A 23359-nucleotide genomic window follows, 5' to 3' on the forward strand; every position below is an offset into this window, starting at 1 on the left:
AAGAGGTTAAATAACTTGGTTAAATTTCCCAAGCTTCCAGGAGAAAACTAGGCCTGAGATCTAGGTTTGCTGAATCTAAGTCCAGTGTTTTTCACAGAACAAAAGGGTGTTCCCTGTTATTTTTGGCTTTCCCCAAAGTTCTAATTTTGCTCTTTCCGAATTCACATGAACAGTCACTACAATGTGCTCAGGAAACAAACAAGCTTACAAACAAACACATGATGGAAATATAAAATGTGAATGCTTCAAAATATTTAATAAACCAATACCTGTGTTCTTCCTTTAAGAGATTATAATGCAGAGATAGAGAAAGCATAATAATAAAATCAAAACGTACACATTAAAATTACTGTTCTAATTTCAGATAAAGCCCTGCAGCCTTTGATTTTCTGCCCACATCCGTGTACACTGAACACTTCATTGTAGAGATGCAGAAAACAAGCATAAATGTAAACAGATGACAGTCGTATTGTTTAGTTACTTTGGTTTTAAGAGCAGTAACTATGGTGAATTATTAACACTCGATTATGTTTTGTTTCTTTTCTGCCAATTTGTGGTTAGTTCTGTCCTTTGCCCTAGTCTCTCTGGAAATGCTGCTTCAGCTATGTACTTGGAGCTGGCACAAATGACTTGCATTTCGAGGCTTGTTTTATGGAATTTTAACAGAACAGTACTCTGAATCACATCTAACATTCATAAATAAAGTCTCCCTTACATGTCAAAATGAATAACTTTTTTGAGAGTTAATGAATTGTAGTAATTCTGTCCTATACTTACCCTGTTTATTGTGTACAGAGTTTGTCTTCTGCGGAAAGCTTTATTAGAAAAAAAGGAGAGCATTTCCTTAGAACTAGAGCAACAGAGGCTTTTCATACTCTTATACCAAGTTAACTTCCGAAAGATTTTTAACTCCCTGTTTCCCAAAGCGCACCCTACAAAAAATACAAATTCTTATTAGTCTAGTTCTTTCCGAGAATTCAGAGAACTCATAGTATACAAAGTGAGACCCTTTCTAGTTGTCACTATCTCACAATTAGGTTGAATATTTAATGTTTTGAAGGACTTAAAAAAAATAAGCCTGACTTCCAGTACTACAAATGTTTTGTAGGGATGTTGGTGCCTGATTTATTAGTAAAATAATATACTTTAAAACAAAGGGAGAATAAATTTTTCATAGTCATGGCTGTCCAATTGATCAATGTCAGAAAATTTGTAGGAAACAAATTCAAGGCAGAGTTGTTTCCAAAATAGTATGATTGGGGGATGAGAGGGTTTTCTCTCCAATACGACACATAAAGCGTCTCATACACAGTGTGGTTGTCCAGCAGTCATGTAATCAAACTACTATTACTATTTTAATTTTTTCTTCCCCTGTGGTCCTATAGCTGTCATCCATCCAGAATAACTTTCTAGGTGGAAATAAATAAATGATAATCAGAACAAGATAGTGATAGAACAGATAGGTTTATAAACTGCTAGCAAAGATTCCACTTCTGCAGTCCTTACAGATGTAGCTCAGGATGTTTCTCACAGTGGGTTTAAAGTCTTTTTCTTTCAATGAGAAATCTATTTTGGGGGGTAGATGGGTGTTACATATGTGTGTGTGTACATATGTATATCAGGTCAAAATCTGCTTCCTTGAAGTTTTTACTCATTTTTTTAAAAACCTCCTCTCTGGAACCATGAAGACAAGTTTTTTCAGACATTTTATTGTGTGAAGTCTTCTCTTTTCCAAATTAAACGAAGACCTTATTCCTTCAGACTTATTCCTTAGTTTGGCATTCAAGATCTTTTATTATCTGGTCTCAATTTACCTCTAATCCTATCTTCCAACATTCTCTTTTATTTGGCCTAATCTTCAAAGAAACTACTAATAAGTCTTATGGTCTCATAGTCTTAGGACTTCACTAACAACATTCCCTTTATCTCTGGGTCCCTTCGCAACTCTTCCCTTCACCTACCCCAGTCTTCAAATGGTCAGAAGGTAGGGTAACAACAAAAAACGGGCTTTGAACCCAGACAGAAGTAGAATTATTATTCCTGGCCTCCAGTAAGTACTCAATAAATGGCAGCTACTGTTATTAAATAAGGGTTAAAATTTATTGAGCATTTACTGTGTGTCAGAATTGTTCATTTTCTCTTTAGGAATCTTCAGGACAATTAAGTATTATTATTGCTATTTTACTGAGGAAGGAAATGTAGGTTTAGCGGGGGTAACGTGCCGGACATCAAAGGGCCAGAGAGGGGCAGTCCAATGGCCGAGGGCCAGAGCCCAGGTCACTGCACCGTCCCTTTCCTCTCCGGGGTCCTAGGTCTCTAAGGTATGTACTCCTTCCCTTCCCGAGCTTGCGCAGCACTGGCCCTGCCTTCCTGACCACGCTTGGCCTTGCGGGACTGTCATCTAAACCCAAGCTAGCTCTCCCAGCCTCCTGGCGACTCCAATGCCCCGTCTGCTTGACCTCACTCGGACTCTCAGCCAGACCAAGAAAGACCCCTCTGGCCTGGCTTTGAAGCCTGTGGCCTTTTTTTTTTTTTTGCGGTACGCGGGCCTCTCACTGTTGTGGCCTCTCCCGTTGCGGAGCACAGGCTCCAGACGCGCAGGGTCAGCAGCCATGGCTCACGGGCCCAGCCGCTCCGCGGCATGTGGGATCTTCCCGGATCGGGGCACGAACCTGTGTCCCCTGCATCGGCAGGCGGACTCCCAACCACTGCACCACCAGGGAAGACCGAGGCCTGTGGCCTTTGAGTTATCCTATTCTAGGCACACTCTGGGGTGCCACCAGCATCTCGCAAACTGACGTCTAGACCTAAGAAATGACTTCGGAGTGTGGGAACGCGGTTGGGCGACCAGCTCTGGCCTAACTTCCTGATGAAGCTGGGGCGAAGGTTGGCTGAGCAGGCTTGTCCCTCTCTGGGCAAAACTCCAAAGGGAGTGTACCCAACAGTATGAGAACGCAAGGGGAGGCGCGTTCATGTTTCCGTGCCAGGGAAAAGGGGTGCGTGTCTTTCCCTCTTTGTCCACAGAAGTGACGACGACACGGCGCCGAGCCCCCAGATGGTGGCCTCTGCGCCTGCGCCGACGGTGGCGCGCGGCGGGGCCGTGCATGCGCAGAGCACGACTTCCGCGTCTTTTCGGCGGCGGGAAGGCGGCTGGTGGCGGCTGACGCGGTGGCGGTTGACGGAGGCGAGGAACCTGAAGGTTAAAGTTGCGTGTCGTATGACAGGAGGGCCAAGGAGGGAAGGAGTCTGTGTGGGCCCTAGTTACCAAACTGCCGCGATCCCTGGGTCAGGAGAGATCATTGGGAGAGAACATGAGCCCTGACTGGAGCTTGATGTTTTTTCCCCAAGAGGCGCCCAAGTAGGCCCGACGGCCTCCTTCTGAGGCAACGGCCTTTGGGGCAGGGTGTGTGCGTGTGTGCGCATTGAGCAAACTTTCTGCACATCGATGTCACCACCCGCCTTAATGTAATTAGGGTCCAGTGGGAAGCCGGAGTGGGGGGCACCTTAGGGTCCCTTGCCCCCAGGGTCAGTGGTCCAGGGGAGGATGTGGCGCTTTTGTTTGCCTGAGTCTCTTGTCGTCCCCCTCTAAGCTCAGGATGTGTGTTGCGTTGGTATTTCTGGGCTGAGAAAGGGTCATATAACCTGTTTGGTTCCTAGAACGGCATCAAGAATATTTTCTAAAGGGCATACTATATCCAGGTTCAAGACCAATCTGTGGAAACAAAGCAGGGGCAGCCCCTGACCTCGTGTTTCCCACGTTTTATTTCTAGAAACGATATTTGGAAATTAATACGTACCTCAGTATGATTTGCATTGTTAACTCAGTGGTGTGCATGTCTATTTGTCTCATGGGGCAGAGAACTTGGGAGCAGAAATGATCTTATTTGGATTTGAATCTTACCTTTTCATGAAATAGGCAAGTATTTATTGAATTAAATTGGGATCAAAATATAAGAGGCTAAACATGGAAAAAACTACAACAGAAATTCTGTGGTAAAAGAAAAAACAAAAAAATCTTATTTCACTTGTTTAAGTTATAGAAACAGAGTGGAAACTTATCAGTACAATTATTCTGGATATTAAGTGAGGCCTTAGTCTTTGGCATTATGTAATCCAGGGATCTCAAACTAATGGCCAAAGCAGATGGTCTGCACAGTGTTTTAAAAGTGAGACACAGAATACGTTCTCACATGGCTAGTTCAATTGTGTGTGTTTCCTCCCTGGCCTTGTAAGTATGTTTGCCAATGTTGTAGTCCCTCTCCCTCTTTGTAGATCTGGTTCAGAATTATTCTCACTGTGGATCCTTGATTCTGAAATAAATTATGTAGACTCTGTGAAAATCCACACGTGTTTAGAAAGCAAGATTATAGCCACACTAGTCTTACTTCAAACAGATTTGGAAAAATGGGTTATGCTGTAAATTCTTACTCAGAAAGCAAAAGAGTCTGGCAGAAAGTTTACATTATCAGGTTTGAAACCATAGGTTTAAACCAAAATTTCAGTAATTACTAGGCTGAGAACTTGATTTTGTTGTTGATACAATACAAGGTATAAATTTCTTTCTTTGAAGGTTTAGTCGAACAACTTCATGTTGTAAAGTTGGAGCGCTAAAGAAAAAATTATAGACTTTGATATCGAAGGAAATGAAGAGAAACATAAATGAAAATTCAACTCGAAATACAGCAGGTATTGACTGACTTTTATTTTAAAAATTTCTATAGTTTGTATATACTATGTAAACCTTGTATAGTATATAGATGCAACATTTTGGAAGGAACTTTTAAAAAGAATGAACATATAGTCTAGCCTCTTTACTTTTTAGGTCGAAGGAAGTAAAATAACTTAAGACAAAACACTTAGTGGCTTATGTGGAAGTAAAATCAGACTTTCCTGGATTTACTCTTGTATTCTTTCTACAAATCCCATGTGCTTGAGTTGTTTTGTGCTTTGTAAGCTGAAAATAATGAAATTAATAATATTTTAATTTTTATTTGTGACTATTTAAAATATTTTCAGAAGTGCTTCTGTTTCCCTAATAGCTTCCCCTGCCATTTCTGCTTTCCCAATTTGTTAGTATAAGGACAGAGGGCAAGAATGAAGAGAACCAAAGGAATGATGATAATGCACAATGAAGATAATAACAGCTATTATTTATGGGGGGTGTACTGTATTCTGGGCATTTAATTATATGTTAATTTATTTACTCTGAGAGAGTTATTATTGTCATCCCTGTTTTCTAGATGAGAAACAAAGGCACAAGGAGGTTAAATAAGTAATTTATGAAGTGGAAGAGCCAGGATTTGAACCTAGACTCCATTCTTTTAATCACTGTATTATTCTGCCTCTCACTATGTGCCATATTGGCACAGTGAGTTTAAGGAAACAGCCGTAGTTTGTACTTTAAATTTTAATTGAAACATGCTTTGAAGTTGTAATTCAAATTCAGACAGTCTGAGCCCACATCATTGTCCCAGCCGTTCATCAGACAGTTACCAGAATCTATATGCTCATGTAAGTGTAAGTGTTGATGGACCAACTAGAGTATGGTATAGTGGCAAGATATCTGAACTGAGAGTTAGGAAGTGTGGGCCCTATCTAGGTTCTTTCACTGTGGCCATGTGTAAGCTTTTTCTTTTTCCTCTGAGATCCCTTCTAGTTTTAGTGTTCTGACTTTTGACCTGACTTGAGATCCCAGGTCCCTCAACTGGAGGGTTTGGAGTAGTATTTATTCTCATTTGGATTTATTACTATCACTCTAAGGCATTCTCAAAATGATCCACAGAAAATATGCATTACAGACACCTGGAGTTCTTGTTGAAATTGCAGAGTTTTGGTTTCCAAAGCAAGTCGATTGAAATAAAATCTATGAGGGTGGGGTCTAAAAACTGGCATGTTAAGCATAACCACAGATAAATCTTAGTCAAAGTAGAGTTTGAGAACCATGGCCTTAAAGGGTATGCTACCGTAGTCAGAGAGTGGTTAGGGTTTTGGAAAGCAAAATGGGTCAAATTTTGGTTCTCCCTTACCTCTATTGTACTTGAAGTGTCCCCTCCAGTTGATATGGTGATAAGCAAGAACAGGAGGGAAGTAAGGAAAACAAAAAGTGGATTTGGAAAGGGTAGGGGGATGAGGGAGGAGATGGGAATTACTGCCAAACAAGAGGAATTAAGGCAGTGTCAACATAGAACAAGAAAGGAGTTTTTAGAGAGACAAGGCTATTCGGGATCTTAAAAAGAGTGTAAAAAAATTCCAAATCTATAGAAATATATCTGTAATAAATATAAAATTAATATATAGAGGCAGACAAATTCAAATCGTGAATTATTATATACTAGTAATTAGTCTATAACTAGATCTGACTATTTGCCTATTATGTACTTATTTATCGGTACATTCAATTTAGGCTGTTTGCCTGTACCACTGTTCAATCAGAAAAAGAGGAATAGACAGCCATTAACATCCAATCCACTTAAAAATGATCCAGGTATCAGTACTGCTTCTGACAGTTATGATTTCCCTCCTCTACCAACAGGTAAGAAAATAAGGTGAAAATTTTCAGAAAATAAGAAATAGGATTATAGAAAATAACCATTTCTATTTTATTATAATGGAAATAGAAAGTTTATTTTTTTCTTCTTTCCACTATCCAATTATAGGGATTACTTGGTTCTTTCTGAACATTCCAGTATAGTAGTTTGAGTTTCCTTGTCTACAAGAGTGTCTTAGCATTTAAATGGAGTATCTTAAATCTGGAGCCTTTGTTCTAATGAAGTAGTAACCTATATTGTAAAGGTTTTTTTTTCTTTTTCAAAACACGTATAGATATTGTGACTTAAACATTTGGTGATAAAGAATGGAGAAACTCAAGTTCCTTCAGGAATAAGGATAAGTGTGAATGGGAACACAGGAAAAATGGAAGAAAGTAGACCTTAGGAAGGGTAGAAGCCCAGGAATTTCTAGTGCTTGCCCCTAGTCTTTTTTCTCTTCTTACATAATTTTTGCCATTTTTCATTTATTGGCTTTTCACTCTTTCATCCCATTGGCTTCCTTATAGCTTCGACTGGCGTGTGAACTAAATTGCTCTTGCTTGGTGTTAACGTAACCTTTTAGTTCTAGTTCTCAGGGCCCACCATTGGCTGCCCTCTGTTTCTCTTGATTCAAAATCAAGACAGAGAGCCTCTGCTTCAGCTCATATTAAGTGAGGTCACTGAAATCCTAATTTATCTTTATGGTTAGCCTCTCATATCTGAAACAATTAGCTGTGGTGGTTTGTGCTGAAAGGTCTTAATGTTTGCTTGCTCTTTACTTCTCTATGGAAGAAGGCATGGACAGGCAGACAGTCTGAAATATACTTGGTACATGCTGGTTATATACATTTACATTTTTGGGGGACACACTTAAAAATCTTTAATAGGATTTTATGCAACTAGAATTTAAAAATCCTTGTGCAACCATAGACCTTAATCTACTTTTACATCTATAGTTATTTTGTTTTCTTCCACATTTGAGGAATTGGAAGTATGAATTTCATATTATTCTCATTTTTATGGATAAAAAATTAAAAATTCACATGGATATGCATAAGTGGTCATCTTCTGCCATTTAAAAAGTTCTCTACTATTTAAAATATTTTTATAAGTAGCATGAATGATAGATGATCTTGAAAAATCACAATTTGAGTTGTTCCATAGGGAAGTGTGCATTCTCCTGAAGTACTGAACTTTTCAAACTCTGACCAGGATTACTATCTGTCAGAGATATAACAAGATTCTTATATTGGGCAAGAGATAGGACTAGATCAGTGTTTTTCAAATTTTTTTCTTGATCCATTAGTAGGTTAGGAAATAACCAACCTTTTAAAAAATAAATAGAAGAGAATAAAATAGAAAAGAATAGAATAGAAAGTGTCAGTATATCATATAGTAAGAATAAGAATTGATAGTAAAATTGTTATATTCTCCCTCAAACACACACGTGCGCGCATACACATGCACACCATGCCTGTATATATTCCGGGTTTCGATGTATTTCTTGCTGTGGGTTGGGATTAAGAAACATTTATTACACTGAATTTATGTTACAAAATACAAGGTGCTATACTAGGATTGACTGTGGAAGAGATACAGATTAAACTATTACCTTGCTTAGAATACAATGGGAAAGAAAGACATCTAAAAAATTAATAAGGCAGCCTATGACAAATTCCACAACAAAGTACTATTGAAGAACATGTCCATATATTCAAGTCCTTTTCTCCTTCAAACTTTGAACTGCCTCCCCCCACATATTAAATAAATATGAAAGAATTATTTCAAAAATTGCTCCCTATCTTACTCTTACCTATATTACTTGTATCTTTTGAGATTGGGCCTGGGAAGCTATGAATCCAGAGCTGCCTCCTTTAACGAAAACAGTGAACACAGGGTATGTGGAAAAATATATACCAATGAATGTATGTGTCTGTTACAGACTGATGTTATTCTTCTATATATATTTTATATTTTTATATTTCTCAATCAGGGAACAAATTATTAATAGTTAATAATACATATTTCCTTGAAAGGCAAATACCACATTCAGTTTCTCATCCCCTGAGAAGTCAAGATTCTGTGTCTAAATCTATTCAATTAAATGCTGAAAGAAGCAAGAGTGGTTGGAGGTGAGTCTACTTAAGATTTTTCTTATTCATTCTTCTCCTTCCCATCTCCTTCTTTAGTCCCTTCCCTTCTCCTCTATCTATTCTTCCTTTCTTAAACAGAATTATATTTAGGAAATTTATATACTTAATAACTAACTATAGTGATATTAGCTGTGTTTTATAAAAGAAGAGAACATGCCATATATAACTTTAAAAATAGGTAAATTTGGCAGTGATTATATTTCCAAAGAATACTTCATGTTATAATGAAATTTTTGTAAATATTTATCACCATGAATTTATGATTTTGCTGTGGATTATTAATGATCTAGTTGACAATAGTTAAAGAGTCAAGAATAACTGTATCTAAATGTACTACCAGCTGTAAAATAGATAGCTAGTAGGAAGCAGGCGCATAGCACATGGATATCAGCTCGGTGCTTTGTGACCACCTAGAGGGGTGGGATAGGGAGGGTGGGAGGGAGATACAAGAGGGAGGAGATATGGGGATATATGTATATGTATAGCTGATTCACTTTGTTATAAAGCAGAAACTAACACACCATTGTAAAGCAATTATATTCCAATAAAGATGTCAAAAAAAATAAATGAAAAAAAAATGTCGGATATATTTAGGAATTGAGAACCAAATAGAATGCTGAGCCTTACCCCAGTAAGATAATCAGCTCCAAGGTAAATAGGATGGAATAAGAAAGACAGAGAATGAAATCATAAGCATATGGTAAGATGGTGAGGGTAGGGCTTCCCTGGTGGCGCAGTGGTTAAGAGTCCGCCTGTCAATGCAGGAGATGAGGGTTCGAGCCCTGGCCCAGGAAGATCCCACATGCTGCGGAGCAGTTAAGCCCGTGCGCCACAACTACTGAAGCCCTCACGCCCAGAGCCTGTGCTCCGCAACAAGAGAAGCCATGACAATGAGAGGCCCGCACACTGCAACGAAGAATAGCCCCCGCTCACCACAACTAGAGAAAGCCTGCGCACAGCAACGAAGACCCAACGCAGCCAAAAATAAATAAATAAATAAATTTATTAAAAAAAAAAAAAAAAAAGATGGTGAGGGTACTTTTGGGTCATTGCCAGAAATATCTAAGTTTAATGTCTAAATAATACGAAAAAAATGAATAGATAAAGGACATGGATTATTTTTTTAGGTTGGACTTTAGTATTTTTGGGTAAGTGGCAAACTACTGAGAGAAATAATTTTGGAAACAAAGTATTGGAAAACAACCCCAACCCCAGATCATATATCAGTCATTGGTTAGTGCTTTGTTATGTTATTTTAATGATCCTTACAACAACCCTGTGAAGTTAACATCACCTTCACTTTTAGTAGATGAAGATACCATATTTTTTAAAAAGCGGGAAACTTTTAATAAAGTGGTTAATACAACAAAACAGTATTTTTATTTTTAAAAGTTTAGTATTGTTTTTATTACTCATGCTGGTTTCCTCAGGACCAGTCAGTTCTTTCTTCAGTACCACTGCTTCAAACTAGGCCTATTCAGTGGTTTGAGATGGTCCTCGGAGGCATAGTTCCAGCTGCAAGTGCTAGGAGAAAATGCATTCTGATAGACATTAGAGAATTAGGTAACAGATTGTAATATGGATAGGCAGCCAGTATTGGATATTCCAATTTGAAATAATAAATGATCTGTCAGACAGTTGGAATATAACAACAGAAAATCCAGGAGCAGAAGACATTTGAAAACCCAAGTAGGCAGTTAGTAATCTGCTGAAGATCTTTTAACTGGTTCTATGCTTAGGTTGAGAATCTAGGCTAACATTGCAAGATTTAGCAAATAAAAATATAGGATGCCCAGTAAAATTTGAATTTCAGATAATGGACAAATAATTTTTTAGTATATGTCACATGTAATATTTGGGACATAATTATACTAAAATTTTATTTGTTATTTATTTGAAATTCAAATTTAACTGGGCATCCTGTATTTTACCTGATAACCCTTGTCTAGAATCTCTTGAAACATGGAATTTGCAAGAGCAATGTAGACTCCTATTCTTATAGGTATTAAACTATTAGGTTGTCAAGATAGGTTTAATTCACCAGAATTAGTATACTAGACAATAAGCAAGGTGAACTGATGTTAACATCTTCAAGCTTTCATACTAAAGCTCCTGCAATTAAATAAGTGGTCTTAGAGAAATTGGGATTGCACTTGATGGTTAAGAAATCTCAGTTGAGGAGAGGTGAAGACTTTAGAAACTGGAAATTGGGCACAACCTGGCAAATAGGTTTAGATAGATCAATAAATTGGTTTGTATAAATGTATTTATTTATTTTTGGCTGCATTGGGTCTTTGTTGCTGTGCGTGGGCTTTGTCTAGTTGCGGGGAGCGGGGGCTACTCTTGGTTGCGGTGCGTGGGCTTTTCATTGCGGTGGCTTCTTTTGTTGCGGAGCACGGGCTCTAGGCACGAGGACTTCAGTAGTTGTGATGCGTGGACTCAGTAGTGGTGGCTCACGGGCTCTAGAGCACAGGCTCAGTAGTTGTGGCGCATGGGCTTAATTGCTCCACGGTGTGTGGGATCTTCCCAGACCAGGGCTTGAATCTGTGTCCCCTATATTGACAGGTGGATTCTTAACCACTGCACCACCAGGAAAGCTCAATAAATTGCTTTTAAGGGAAGATAAAGTATTTTTTTTCTATAATAGCCTACTGTTCTTATTATAAAAATAATATAATCATTCTAGAAAAAAAAGTAAATGGAAGAAAGTTATTCATAGTCACACTGATCCAGAGATAGCCATTAATCAATTAATTAATTTTTAAACAGAAATATCAAGGCATTTCCCCAGGCTAGGAGCACCTCCTGAACGAAAACATTGGAGAAAGTTGCAGATGCATTGTTACCAATAATGAGTTGTAAAGCTAAAAGAAACTTTCCTAAACTATGAAAATAAAAGTAATTTCCACAGCCATGAGGAATGAGAAAATTATGTTTCTATTCTCTCTGTTGAATATAAAATTGTTGCCATATGAAGAGGTGATTAATGTAGGAAAAAATTTTATAGAGGTGTATTAGGCAATTACTTAATAAGTTTTTCCTGGATATTGTGATGTTTGTGGTATTTATCAAGTTAAAATAATTTTAAATTATTTGTGGTGATTTCTTTTTTCATTATTTTCATACTGAATTTTGTACCTAATTTACTTACGAAAGCTCCCTAAATTATACAAGCTTCAGGTCCCATGTAATCTGGTCTAGGGAACCTAGACGTTTTCTTGGATTATTTTCCCTAACAAGGTATGGGTTGCATTGTTTGCCCTCTTGTGGTACTTGTGGTATTTTTAGGAAAATTATTCCGGAATAAGCATTTGTGACTTAGACTAGTTTTTCCCTGTGGAACTCTTAACTAGCCTGCTGAGAAATTATACTTTTGATTTTGGCCTCATTAACATCATGTTCTGATGAACTGGTACGGCTCACTTAGGTTAATGTAGCTAGTAAAATGCTGAAACATATTCATAAGTAGAGTTTTTAAGCTACACAGTAAAAGTACAAAATTTCTAATCAAACAGCTGTCTACCCTGTCTATATCTATTTTCCTTGTGATTTAAAATCACTGACGAGCAATAGTTTAACTTTTGAAAATTTTACTTTGTAGAAAATTTAAAAATAAATGTATAAAAAAGGAAGCAGGGAGTTCCCTGGTGGTCCAGTGATTAGGACTCGGGGCTTTCACTGCCGTGGCCCCTGAGGGTTCATAACCACTGTCATATGAAGGCTTGTATAATTTAGAAATATACTCTATGGCACTGGACTTTGAGTTGGGAGACTAGGATTCTCTGGGTTTTGGATTGTCAGTAACTTGCTATATGATTTTGGGCAAGTTACTTCCTCCTCAAGACTCAGTTTCCTCACCAAGAGAGGTATAATATATCGTAGAGTTGTTGTGATGATGTATTTGGAATTTCTAACTGGTCATTAATTACAAAGTAGTTTATAAACCACAAATTACCATGTAAATGCAAATTTTCATTAATAATTTTCTTTCACGTAAGAAAAAGTATATAGAAACAAAATTAATACTAATTTAAAAAACAAAACTATTTCAGCTACAGAGACGGCAACAAAAATACCACTTTAAAAACTTGGGATAGAAATGATTTTAAGCCTCAGTGCAAAAGAACAAATCTAATGACAAATAATGGAATAAATTCATGTCCAGTGAATTTGGGAGCTCAACAATGGAAACAATTAAGAGTATCTGAATCTACTAACTTATCTCACCAAAGAGAAAGTGAAGTACTCACACAAACACATTCGTCAAAAATATCTGGCTCCACAATGAGAAGTCTAGACAAAAACGGTTCATTACAGGCATTTAAGCCCAATTTTCAACAAAATCAATTTAAGAAAAAAATGTTGGATGATTTTCCAGAAGAAAACACCCTCAAGGTAAACTTTTAAATATTATTTGCATTTTTGTATTTACATTAAAAAAATGAGATAAGTATTTAGAAAATTACAGAGATAAGAGCATTTGAAATCACTCCCCTGGTATACATTACTTGATTAGCACAAATACCCAGTTCTGTTGGAGTAGATATATGTTAGTGTCCAAAATATTTTCTTAGAGGTTGTGAATGGCTGCTGCTTTTCAGAGTTGCTTTAGAATTTCCTACCAGGTTCTGAATTTCACTGTTTGCTAATTATTGAGATGATGATAGTTTATCCATTGCTTGCAGCAATTCTTCAAGTTCTTCATATGTCACTCTTTTTTTTTTTTTTTAATAGGGGTCAGCAAACTTTTTCTGTAAAGGGTTAGATAGTAAATATTTTTGGCTTTATGGGCCATATTGTCTCTCTTGCAAGTACTCAACTATACCACTCAACTCTGCTGTTGTACCTTAAAAGCAGCCATAGATAATTCATAAACTAATTGGTGTGGCTGAGTTCCAATGAAAATTTACCCAAAAAACACAGCAGATTAGATTTGGCCTGCAGGCCGTAGTTTGCTGACTTCTGCTCTATAATCTGGTCTTATTTACTTTCACAGCTTCGTATTCCATATTTCACTAATTCTTCAATGCTCCAGCCATTTCAGACTCTTCACAATTCTCTAAACGCACTCTAATATGACTCTGCTTTGGTTTATATTCTTCCCCATACCTGTGCCTCAGCCTTATTTCCTCTCTCCACCTCTCATTCTAGTCATTCTTTGTAAATGTCTTTCATATATGTTCTGGCTGTTTGCTATCTTCCCTTGCTCGCCACCTGGTCTAATAGATTCTTTATCCTCAGCCCTTGTCTGTGTCCTGGAAGGCTGAATGGTCCTACATAGTGCATCATTCTGGGATCCATTAGCTGGCTTCTGTTAGGAGTCAGCCAGTGGGAGTGGAAGTCCCAGGCAGGACATCAAAGGGTAGAGAGAGAGGTTGGGTTTTCCCATTCCCCCCTGCTTAAGTGTTGTGTCTCAGGTGGTAGCTGTGTCCCTGCATGATGTAGCCCCTCCGTAAGTCCAGATTTCACAGGCTTGGTAATTTTATTTCCTCCTCTTGTCCTTTCAGCCTAGGAGTGGTAGAAGTTTCTTATTGTTGTTAGTCTTTGAGTGCTTAAGTACCCTATGTTTATTCTGCCCATACACCTGTAAGCAGTTTTTTCAATAAGCCATCTGGGATAAATTTTTTTTTCTGGAAATCTGACTAATATTGCATGTTCCACAGTGGTTCCCAACCTTGTTTCCTTGTACACAAGAATGATATGATAGTCACCTTAGTAACAGTGGCTCATTATGGCAGTAATCCTCAACAGGAAGCATTCATATCTTCATTAGGTATGGGAAGAGGAGGGAAGGTAATTGTAGTTGGAAAAAAATGTTCCATCAAGTGTTCTTGGATATGCCACTGCCCTCATGAAGGAAGGTGCCCCCTCCCCAAAAATTAGTATCTTAGCACACCGTATTCTTAGTTGATCTTTTAAAATTTTAGTTAATTAGTTCAACTTTTATTTTTGTATGACCTTATGTCATCAGGCTTTCTTTTCCTCCCTCCCTCCCTGCCTTCCTTCCTCTTTCTTGTAGGCCTGCCTACTTTCTTGGCCTGAGGCATGCCAGTACTGGTCCAACAGGCTGGTGGGCGGGGCCAGGTCCTGGTGCTCTGTGATTGCAATTAACCTCCCATTTGTGGGTTGCCCACCCTGGGGGTATGGGTCTTGACTATACCTTGTATCTTCCCTCCTACCAGTCTTGTTGTGGTTCTTTCTTTATATCTTCAGTTGTAGAATTTCTTATCTGCTAGTCTTCTGGTTTTTCTCATCAATAATTGCTCTGTAAATAGTTGTAATTTCAGTGTGCCCATGGGAGGAGGTGGGCTCAGGGTCTTCCTACTCTGCCATCTTGGCCATTCCACCCTTTTAGTTGATCTTTAAAAATGCCAAACACATTCCCATCTCAAGGCCTTTACACTTGCTGTTCACTCAGTCCTCACTCAACAACCTATTTAAAATAATAATCCCTGTCTCTTTTTATCCTTTTACCCTGTTTATTTTTTTTAATGCATAGGATATAGCAATTCCTGACATTCTATATTTATTTTCTGAATCCCCTATTAGACTGTACAGTCTCTGAAGGTAGATAGATTGTTTTGTTCAGTACTGTTTCCTCATTAGCTATGTTTGGCACATAGTAGGTGCCAATAAATACTTTTGGAATGAATGAATGAATGAATGAATGTGTCTGGGTTCCCTCTCAGAGTGTGAGCACATTAGGGAAAGGAATTGTGTTTTACTCACCTGTGTTTATCACAGGATTGGCCCATGATGCTTTAAAAATATTCAAAGAATCGACAAATGAATGAGTGAGTAAATGCCCATATAAAACAGAGATAAAAAGGAAAAAAATAATCCTCTTCTTGATTAATTTTCTCCAAGTGCATTATAGTTTCTCCTCCTTTATAAAGTACTAATGATGCCTTTAATTTAGGGGAGTAACTGTACTAAAATTGTCAATAGTTCCTTTTACATATTTTACATAGTCTTTTAACATATTTTACACATTTGCCTATTATAAGGACCTAGAATCTTTACATAGAAAAGTGAATCTGAGTATGACGAAAAAAATGACAGGTTTTTCTAATGCTATGTTTTCATTTTTTTCAGAAGGAAGCATCATTGTATCAGTTAAAGCTTAAGGAGAAAGAGAATTCTTTAAGAATTATATCTGCAGTTATTGAAAGCATGAAGTACTGGTGTGCACATGCACAGAAAACTGTACTTCTTTTTGAAATATTAGGTAGGTATACTACTTCAGAAATACTTCAGTAGTACCATTTGGACAATAATTTTGAATGTTAATAGGAATACCTAGGGGATCTTAAAGAAAAATAACATTTTATAAAAGGAGATTATGGTTTATTAGGATTTTCTTCAGTTCCTGTATCTGTCATAGATTTGTGTGACGTAAGATGTATTTGATTATTCATGGTAGAAGAATTCTAATTCATAATGTCAAAAATGGAAAGATTCTTAAAAGTAATCTAACCCAACCCTTGAGGTAGGTGAGGAAGTGGGGCAAATAATTAAAATAGACTTGACTAAAAATCATAATGCCAGTTAGCAGCAGAAATGGATCTAGACCCCAAGTCGTCTTCTTCTCAATAGAGTGTTCTTTCTACTATATTACACTAAATCCAGTAGTAATTTTGTATATAAGTTAAATTACAAATCAAATATTCTGAAAGAACATTTGTGAAGAATCCTTTACTGATATGAGTAAACACCCTACAATTAGCCTGTTTTCTAAATTAATATTTAAAAGGGAGGAGAGTTTTGTAAAATGTTTCTGGAATTTAATTTTACTTAGACTGAAGAGATAAACAAGAAGTAGAGATTCAAAACATATTTATTTCCATAGGTTAAATAAAATATTTAATTTAAATTATGAAATATTTTAAACATACAGAAAAATACAGAGAATAAATATCCACCTACCTATTGTTATAGATATCTTTGAAAACCGCTATCCATTTTTCTTCTTCTCTAGAGATAATCACTATGGTATCTTTCCTTTCCATGCTTTTATAATTTTACTCTATACATCTGATTTCATAAATTTATATATATTTATTTACTGTTTTATGTGTTTTAACATACAGAGTTTACATTTTCATCCAGCATTATGTTTTTGAGATTTAGCCATCTTTCTATCCTGTTAGTGTTGACTTCATCCTGAGGCTCCAATTATGGTCTCTCCAGCAGCTTCTGACTCTTCCCTTACGACATTAAGAAGATTATCAAAATTCTCTATACCACACATTCTTCCTTATACCATAGTCACATTCTTTGATAGTTTCTTCTGGTTGCTCTTTCCCAGAAACTAGCAAATGACCCCTTGCATATCATTGTTTTTGACTGGGCAACAAGCCCATCACTGCAACCCTGAGCTCTGTAGCTGAGGAAGGGGGTACACTGACTGGCTTATATCAGTCTCAGGTTACTCCTGGGTCTAGGGGTGGGGACAAATCCCATCCAAATCATATGGCTAAGGATGGCATAGGAGAGATTTCCTAAAGGAAAATCTGGGTATTATTAGGGGAAATGGAGGCTGACCTCAAAGTAACAAATGTTCAGTATCAGTACCTGATAGATGGTTATTAAAGGAATGAATAGTGGTCTCATTTTATAGTAATTTCTTGAGATAAACATGAATTATCATTTGAATTTTATAGATGAAACAGATTTGAAAGAGGTTAAACAGTTGTTCGATTTAGTAAGTTGAAGAACTGAGACTCAATTGCATGACTTCTGATTCTAATTCAATGCTTTTTTTTTCATTAAGCCATGATGTTTATTTGTTATACTTGTGTATTTTGTTCACTATAATGTAGTAGACTGGTCTGAGGATTTAACCACTCAATCAAACACATTCAAAGAAAAAAGCTTCAGATGGCCAGCTATTGTCAGTTGTATAAACTTTGTCATATAACCTGATCCTAGGTTGGAGAGGGCCAGAAATTTTGCTTTCCTTAGAATAAAAGTTTCAGAAATATCTTTCCCTCTTAAGATGTTTTCTTATCAATGTATAAACAAAACCATGAGAGGTTGGTGTGGGAATAGCTATTTAAATATCAACTTCTCTTTGTTAAACTTTATTTGCATTTTACCAACACTGATTTTTTCCCCCTCTATTTCAATGTTGCTTAGCTGTTCTCGATTCAGCTGTTACACCTGGCCCATATTGTTCAAAGACTTTTCTTCTGAGAGATGGGAAAAATACTCTGCCTTGTGTATTTTATGAAATAGTGAGTATCTGTTTAAGTATTCTTTGCAAAGCCTATGCCAACAAAAACATACAAATGCAGGCTATAATTCAACTGTAGTAGAAATTCTGTTAATGATTTAGTGGTACTTTCAACATTTTGTTTGGTTTTAATTATGATTTTAAAATTATTTACTTGTTCAACTAAAATGGAGGGCTACTATATGCCAGGTGCTGTGCTAGATGCAGGGGATACAAAGTGGAATAAAAGTGGTAAATGGCTCTTTCTCTCAAAGAGTTTATAATCTCAGGTAGAAAGACGGAAACATAAATGTTACACTGTGGTTTGATAAATGGTATGACAAGTGGTGTGTGCAGGGTGCTATAGAAGTAGATAGGGAGGATGGGTCAGATCAGGGGAAGATTTTTGAAGAATGTAGTCTTGTCTTAGATATTTAAGGTCTAATGAATTAAGCCAAAGTGTTGGGAGGTGGGGGAAGAGGTTGGAGGAACACATTCTAAGGTGAGGGAGCAGCACATGTAAAGACATGAAGCTCAGATAGAGCCTGGATTGTTCAGGAAACTGCAAGTAGTTTACAATTACCAGAGTGTAGAGTTAGTAAGTGATGGGGGTAAGGGTAGTGGTTATGAACTTGGGGGAATGCAGAGAGAGAGTGGGCTGGGATGTAGGGAAGAGCTTGGTAACAAAGGAGGCTGGAAACCTTATAAGACTTACATACTTTGTAAAATAGTTTGGCATTAATTCTGAAATTGGGCTTAATTCTGAAATCACACTTGGATTCCAATTTGTACTCCACCATTTATGAGCTGTATGACCTTGAGTGAGCTCCTTAAACTTCTTGAGCATCAGTTTTTTAATCTGTAAATTGGGGAGACTAATTCCTACTTTGAAAGGTTGTTTTGGAGATTAGATAATAAAATATATGAATGTATAGCATCTGACACATAGCAGATAAGCAAGAAATAGTAGCTGTCATGTTATTAATTTTTATAATATCTTGAAAGATTATTTTTCTCTAGTCTGATAAGTTTTAAAAAAACTTTTATTAAAATATAACATATACAGAAAAATGCACAAATCATAACTGTACAATTCTATGAAGGTATCACAAAGTGAACATTACCAAGGTTAAGAAATAGAACATTGCTATCACCCTAGCATCCTTGTGCCTCTTCCCATTCACTCCCTCTTGTTTTCTGCCTACAAGTAACCACTACTGTGACTTTTAATATCATAAATTAATTCTGCCTGTTTTTGAACTTTATATAAATAGTATCATGTGGTACGTCTTGTTTTATGTCTGGTTTCTTTCATTCAGCACAACGTAAGATTCATCTGTGTTGTGGCATGTAGCTAAAGTTCATTTATTTATATTTCTATGTACAATATTCTTTTGTATGAATATATCACAATTTAGTTTTCTGTTCTACTGTTGGTGGGCATCTTGGTTGTTTCTTGGTTTTTTTTTTATTATGAATAATACTCTGTGAACATTCTTATATATGTCTCTTGTGCACATGCATGCCTTTCTGTTGGGTATATACCTAGAAGTAAAATTCCTGAATTGTAGTGCATTTGTATGTTCTAATACAGTAGTTATTGCCAAAGGATTTTCCAAAGGGTTGTAACAGTTTACGTACTCACAATCAGCATAGGAGAGTTGTAGTTTCTCTGCATTCTTATCAACATTTAGTAGTCATTGTTTTTTATTTTAGCCATTCTAGTGGGTAAGTTTAGTGCTATCTCATTTCTCTCCAATTCCCTGGTGACTAATGAGGTTCAGCACTTTTGTTGTTTACTGGCCATTTAGATATCGTCTTTTGAAAAATCTGTTCAGGCCTCTTCTAATTTTTTTCTGTTGAATTATTTTTTTTCCTTATTGATTTATAGGAGTTTTTGAAAAAACTATTCTGAGTACAAGTTCTTTCTCTATTATGTACATTGCAAATATCTTCTCATACTCTGTGGTTTGCTTTTTCAGTCTTAGTAGTGGCTTTTGAAGAAAAGAAAATCTTCACTTTAATATGGTCCTTTAGCAATTATCAACATTTTCCTTTATAGTTAGTGCTTTTTAATGACTGTTTAGCGAAAGAACTCTCAGAATAATTTTATTCATGACTGAGAGGATTTGGAGCTGGCTGGTCTTTTTCTGGCTTACTAGTCCCATTAGGGCACAACCCTTTTGAGTCTCCCAACCCTAAGCCTGGGGTGGGGGTGGGGTGGTTACCAGAATCTCTTTTCTTTGGGGGACCCTGGAGTCCATTTTTTCTCTAGCCCTGTGAGCTGTCAGAAGCACTGCTAAGTCTCTTACACTCTCAAATTGCCTTGACTGTAATTAGCAGATACCTCAGGGGGTAAAGCATCCCCAAATATCAGGCCCCATTCTGGACTCCTGTCCTCTCCCAGATGGGGTCTCTGTAACTCCTCACTGCCTTTTATCTCTCTGGTGTCTATGAGGATATTTTTAAATAAATATTCTATCCAGGTGTTCTAGTTCTTTTCAGTGGGAAAGTCGGTCTGAACTACCTAGTCTGTCATCTACTGAAAGTAGAACTCTGGAAGTCTAATAGAAGTGAATATTCATGTGCCATTATATTGGGAATTATTCAGTCTTTTAAGAAGCAGCAGCTCACTAGCTTGTAAGAAGCCCTGCCAAAGTGAAGGTCTTCTGTGTCAGGGCACCCATTTACGACTAGCTATTATGGTCTTGTCGCAGTGGGGCCCTAAATGAGGTAAGGGAATTACAGCATTTTGGAGTGATTCATATTTAGTTGATCATATTATTAGTTTAAAAAATTGAAATTCAAATGAAGTAATAACTTTATTGATATTTATTTTTTAAAAAACAGGATCGTGAACTTCCAAGACTGATTAGAGGCCGAGTTCATAGGTGTGTTGGAAACTATGACCAGAAAAAGAATATGTTTAAATGTGTTTCTGTCAGACCAGCATCTGTTTCTGAACAAAAAACTTTCCAAGCATTTGTTAAAATTGTAGATGCTGAAATGAGATATTATACTAATGTAATGAGTGAAATGTAAGTAGTGAAGTTTAAATAGTAAAAACTAAGCATTTTTCTGTTCTTGTTTAAATTACCATCTCCATGGTTTTATGGCTACTGTTCTTCTGTATTTCACTTGTTGAATTAAAATATTTAAATCCTTTTAATGTGGAAAGAATTTTTGAAAAATAATTTTACTGTTATTATAAAAATGGTGCATTTGCTAAAACTAAAAAACCATTTCAGATAAAAATGCTCAATATAATAAGAATAGGCACATACTTATTTAACGTGGGATAATAGTACATTTGAGTCAGCCTAAAAGCCAACATCGAGCTTAATGGGGAAATATAGAGACATTCACACTAAAGTCAGGAACAAGGTCAGGGTGCCCTATACTGGAGCTCCTAGTCCATGCAGTTCATTTAATTACTTCAGATAGTGGGCATATGCTCTGTGCCAAGCACTATTTCATGTGCTTGTTTGTTAACAGAGCAGGTTACAAAGTAACAAAAATCTCTGAATTTATGGTATTTATATTCTGGGACCCACAGAATATATTAGACAAAAGAGAAATATTTGGGGTATAATAATTACTGCTATTGGTAGATGATATAATTGCACATATGGGAAACCTAAGAAAATCAACCAAGAAACTACTGTAAAATGAGATAATTTGGTAAAGGCACTAAAATAGAAAACTATTTTAATATGCAGAAATCATCAGTAGGTGTTATTTATATGACCCAAACCATTAGAGTGTGAAATGGATAAAGATATCATTTAAAAAAATATCTAAGACTAACCAATACTAAGTGATAAATGTGGAACGTATATGAACAAAACTTTAAAATAGATACTAATGAAGGACACAAAAGAAGACTTGGACAAATGGAAAAATAAATCATTTTCTTTGATAGGAAGACAAAGATGTTGATTTTTCTAAAATTAATTTATAACATAATTTCTTTCTCTCTTTCTGTATGAATACAAACCACACACACACACACACATTAACCAAATGAATACTAAAGGTTATAGATATCAAAAAATGAGAATAGTCAGGAAAACTGTGAAAAAGAACAATAGAGGATAGTTTTATCAAATATTATAAAGCCTTAAACATATATTATTATTGTTGCATAACCAATTACCCACCAAATTAGTGGCTTTAAATGACAAGCATTTATTATCTCTCACAGTTTCAGTGGGCCAGGATTTCATAAGTGGACTGGCTAGGCAGCTCTGGCTTGGGATCTATTAGGAGGACTCACCTCCAGGGAGGCTGATGCACATGATTGCCAAGTGGGTGCTTTCTGCTGGAAGGAGGATTCAGTGTCTTATATGTGGGCCTTTCCAAAGGGCTGCCTAAGTGTCCTCATGACATGGTAGCTAGCTTCCCCTAGAGCAAGTAATCCAATAGTGAGTTAGCTAGGTGGAGCTATCCTTTATATGACCTAGCCTAGGAAGTCACATAGCATCACCTCCACTACATTCTGTTTGCTGGAAGTGAGTCATTAAGTATGGACCACATTTAGGAGGAGGGAAATTAGGCTCCACCATTTGAAGGAAAGAGTGTCAAAGTAATGGCAGGCATTAAAAAACTAAATACATATTATGAAGGCATATTTAAATATTCATGTAAAATATGGTACTGGTTCATGAATAGACAGGACAATAAAACAGAATTTAAAGTACAAAACTGGGACTTCCCTGGTGGTCCAGTGGTTAAGACTCCATGCTTCCAATGCAGGGGGCCCGGGTTCTGTGCCTGGTCCAGGAAATAGATCTCACGTGCCGCAACTAAGACCCGGTGCAACCAAATAAATAAATAATTAACTTTAAAAAGTATAGGGCTTCCCTGGTGGCGCAGTGGTTGAGAGTCCGCCTGCCGATGCAGGGGACACGGGTTCGTGCCCCAGTCTGGGAAGATCCCACATGCCGCGGAGCGGCTGGGCCCGTGAGCCATAGGCTGCTGAGCCTGCACGTCTGGAGCCTGTGCCTCACAACGGGAGAGGCCACAACAGTGAGAGGCCCGCGTACTGCAAAAAAAAAAAAAAAAAATTTTATAATAACTTTCTAATATCTATCATTTGCATTTGCCAACATTCACTTAACCACTGGGTATTTAGTTTCCAATTTATCACCATTGTAAATAATAATGCAACCAAGTCTCTACATCTCTGATTTTTGTCCTATATCCTGAGTAGTTTCTAGCCCCAATTTGTGCAATGATCTTGTCTAATACATTGATATTCTATTACATTCTCAAGACTAGATTCCTTGTTACCTCATGACAAAATTAAAAATTACTTATATTTTTATATATTTTTACTTATATTTTTATATACCTGTCTCCAGACGCGCAGGCTCAGCAGCCATGGCTCACGGGCCCAGCCGCTCCGCGGCATGTGGAATCTTCCCAGACCGGGGCACGAATCTGTGTCCCCTGCCTCGGCAGGC

The 23359-nt window shown here is 37.0% G+C and overlaps 1 protein-coding gene across 5 annotated transcripts; it reads left to right on the plus strand.

Annotated features, from left to right (window-relative positions):
• Positions 1 to 3172: 3172 nt before the first annotated feature.
• SPATA22 (spermatogenesis associated 22) lies at positions 3173 to 21071 on the plus strand. Of its 5 annotated transcripts, XM_029212105.1 has the most exons (9): positions 3173 to 3205; positions 4571 to 4686; positions 6404 to 6532; positions 8364 to 8424; positions 8564 to 8659; positions 12733 to 13075; positions 15779 to 15908; positions 17819 to 17916; positions 20745 to 21071. In XM_029212105.1, the coding sequence occupies exons 2-9, from the start codon at positions 4644 to 4646 to the stop codon at positions 20934 to 20936; spliced, it is 1092 nt and encodes a 363-aa protein (XP_029067938.1). In that variant the 5' UTR covers positions 3173 to 3205; positions 4571 to 4643; the 3' UTR covers positions 20937 to 21071. The 5 variants fall into 5 exon arrangements, with proteins under 5 accessions (XP_029067938.1, XP_029067939.1, XP_029067937.1 ...); XM_029212106.1 differs by lacking the exon at positions 3173 to 3205 and having other exon boundaries at positions 4567 to 4686; positions 6404 to 6484; XM_029212104.1 differs by lacking the exon at positions 3173 to 3205 and having other exon boundaries at positions 15776 to 15908; positions 20745 to 21063.
• Positions 21072 to 23359: the final 2288 nt, after the last annotated feature.

Source organism: Monodon monoceros, unplaced genomic scaffold (assembly GCF_005190385.1).
Source record: "Monodon monoceros isolate NGI ecotype Baffin Bay Population unplaced genomic scaffold, NGI_Narwhal_1 Super_Scaffold_9, whole genome shotgun sequence".
Classification (NCBI taxonomy): domain Eukaryota; kingdom Metazoa; phylum Chordata; class Mammalia; order Artiodactyla; family Monodontidae; genus Monodon; species Monodon monoceros.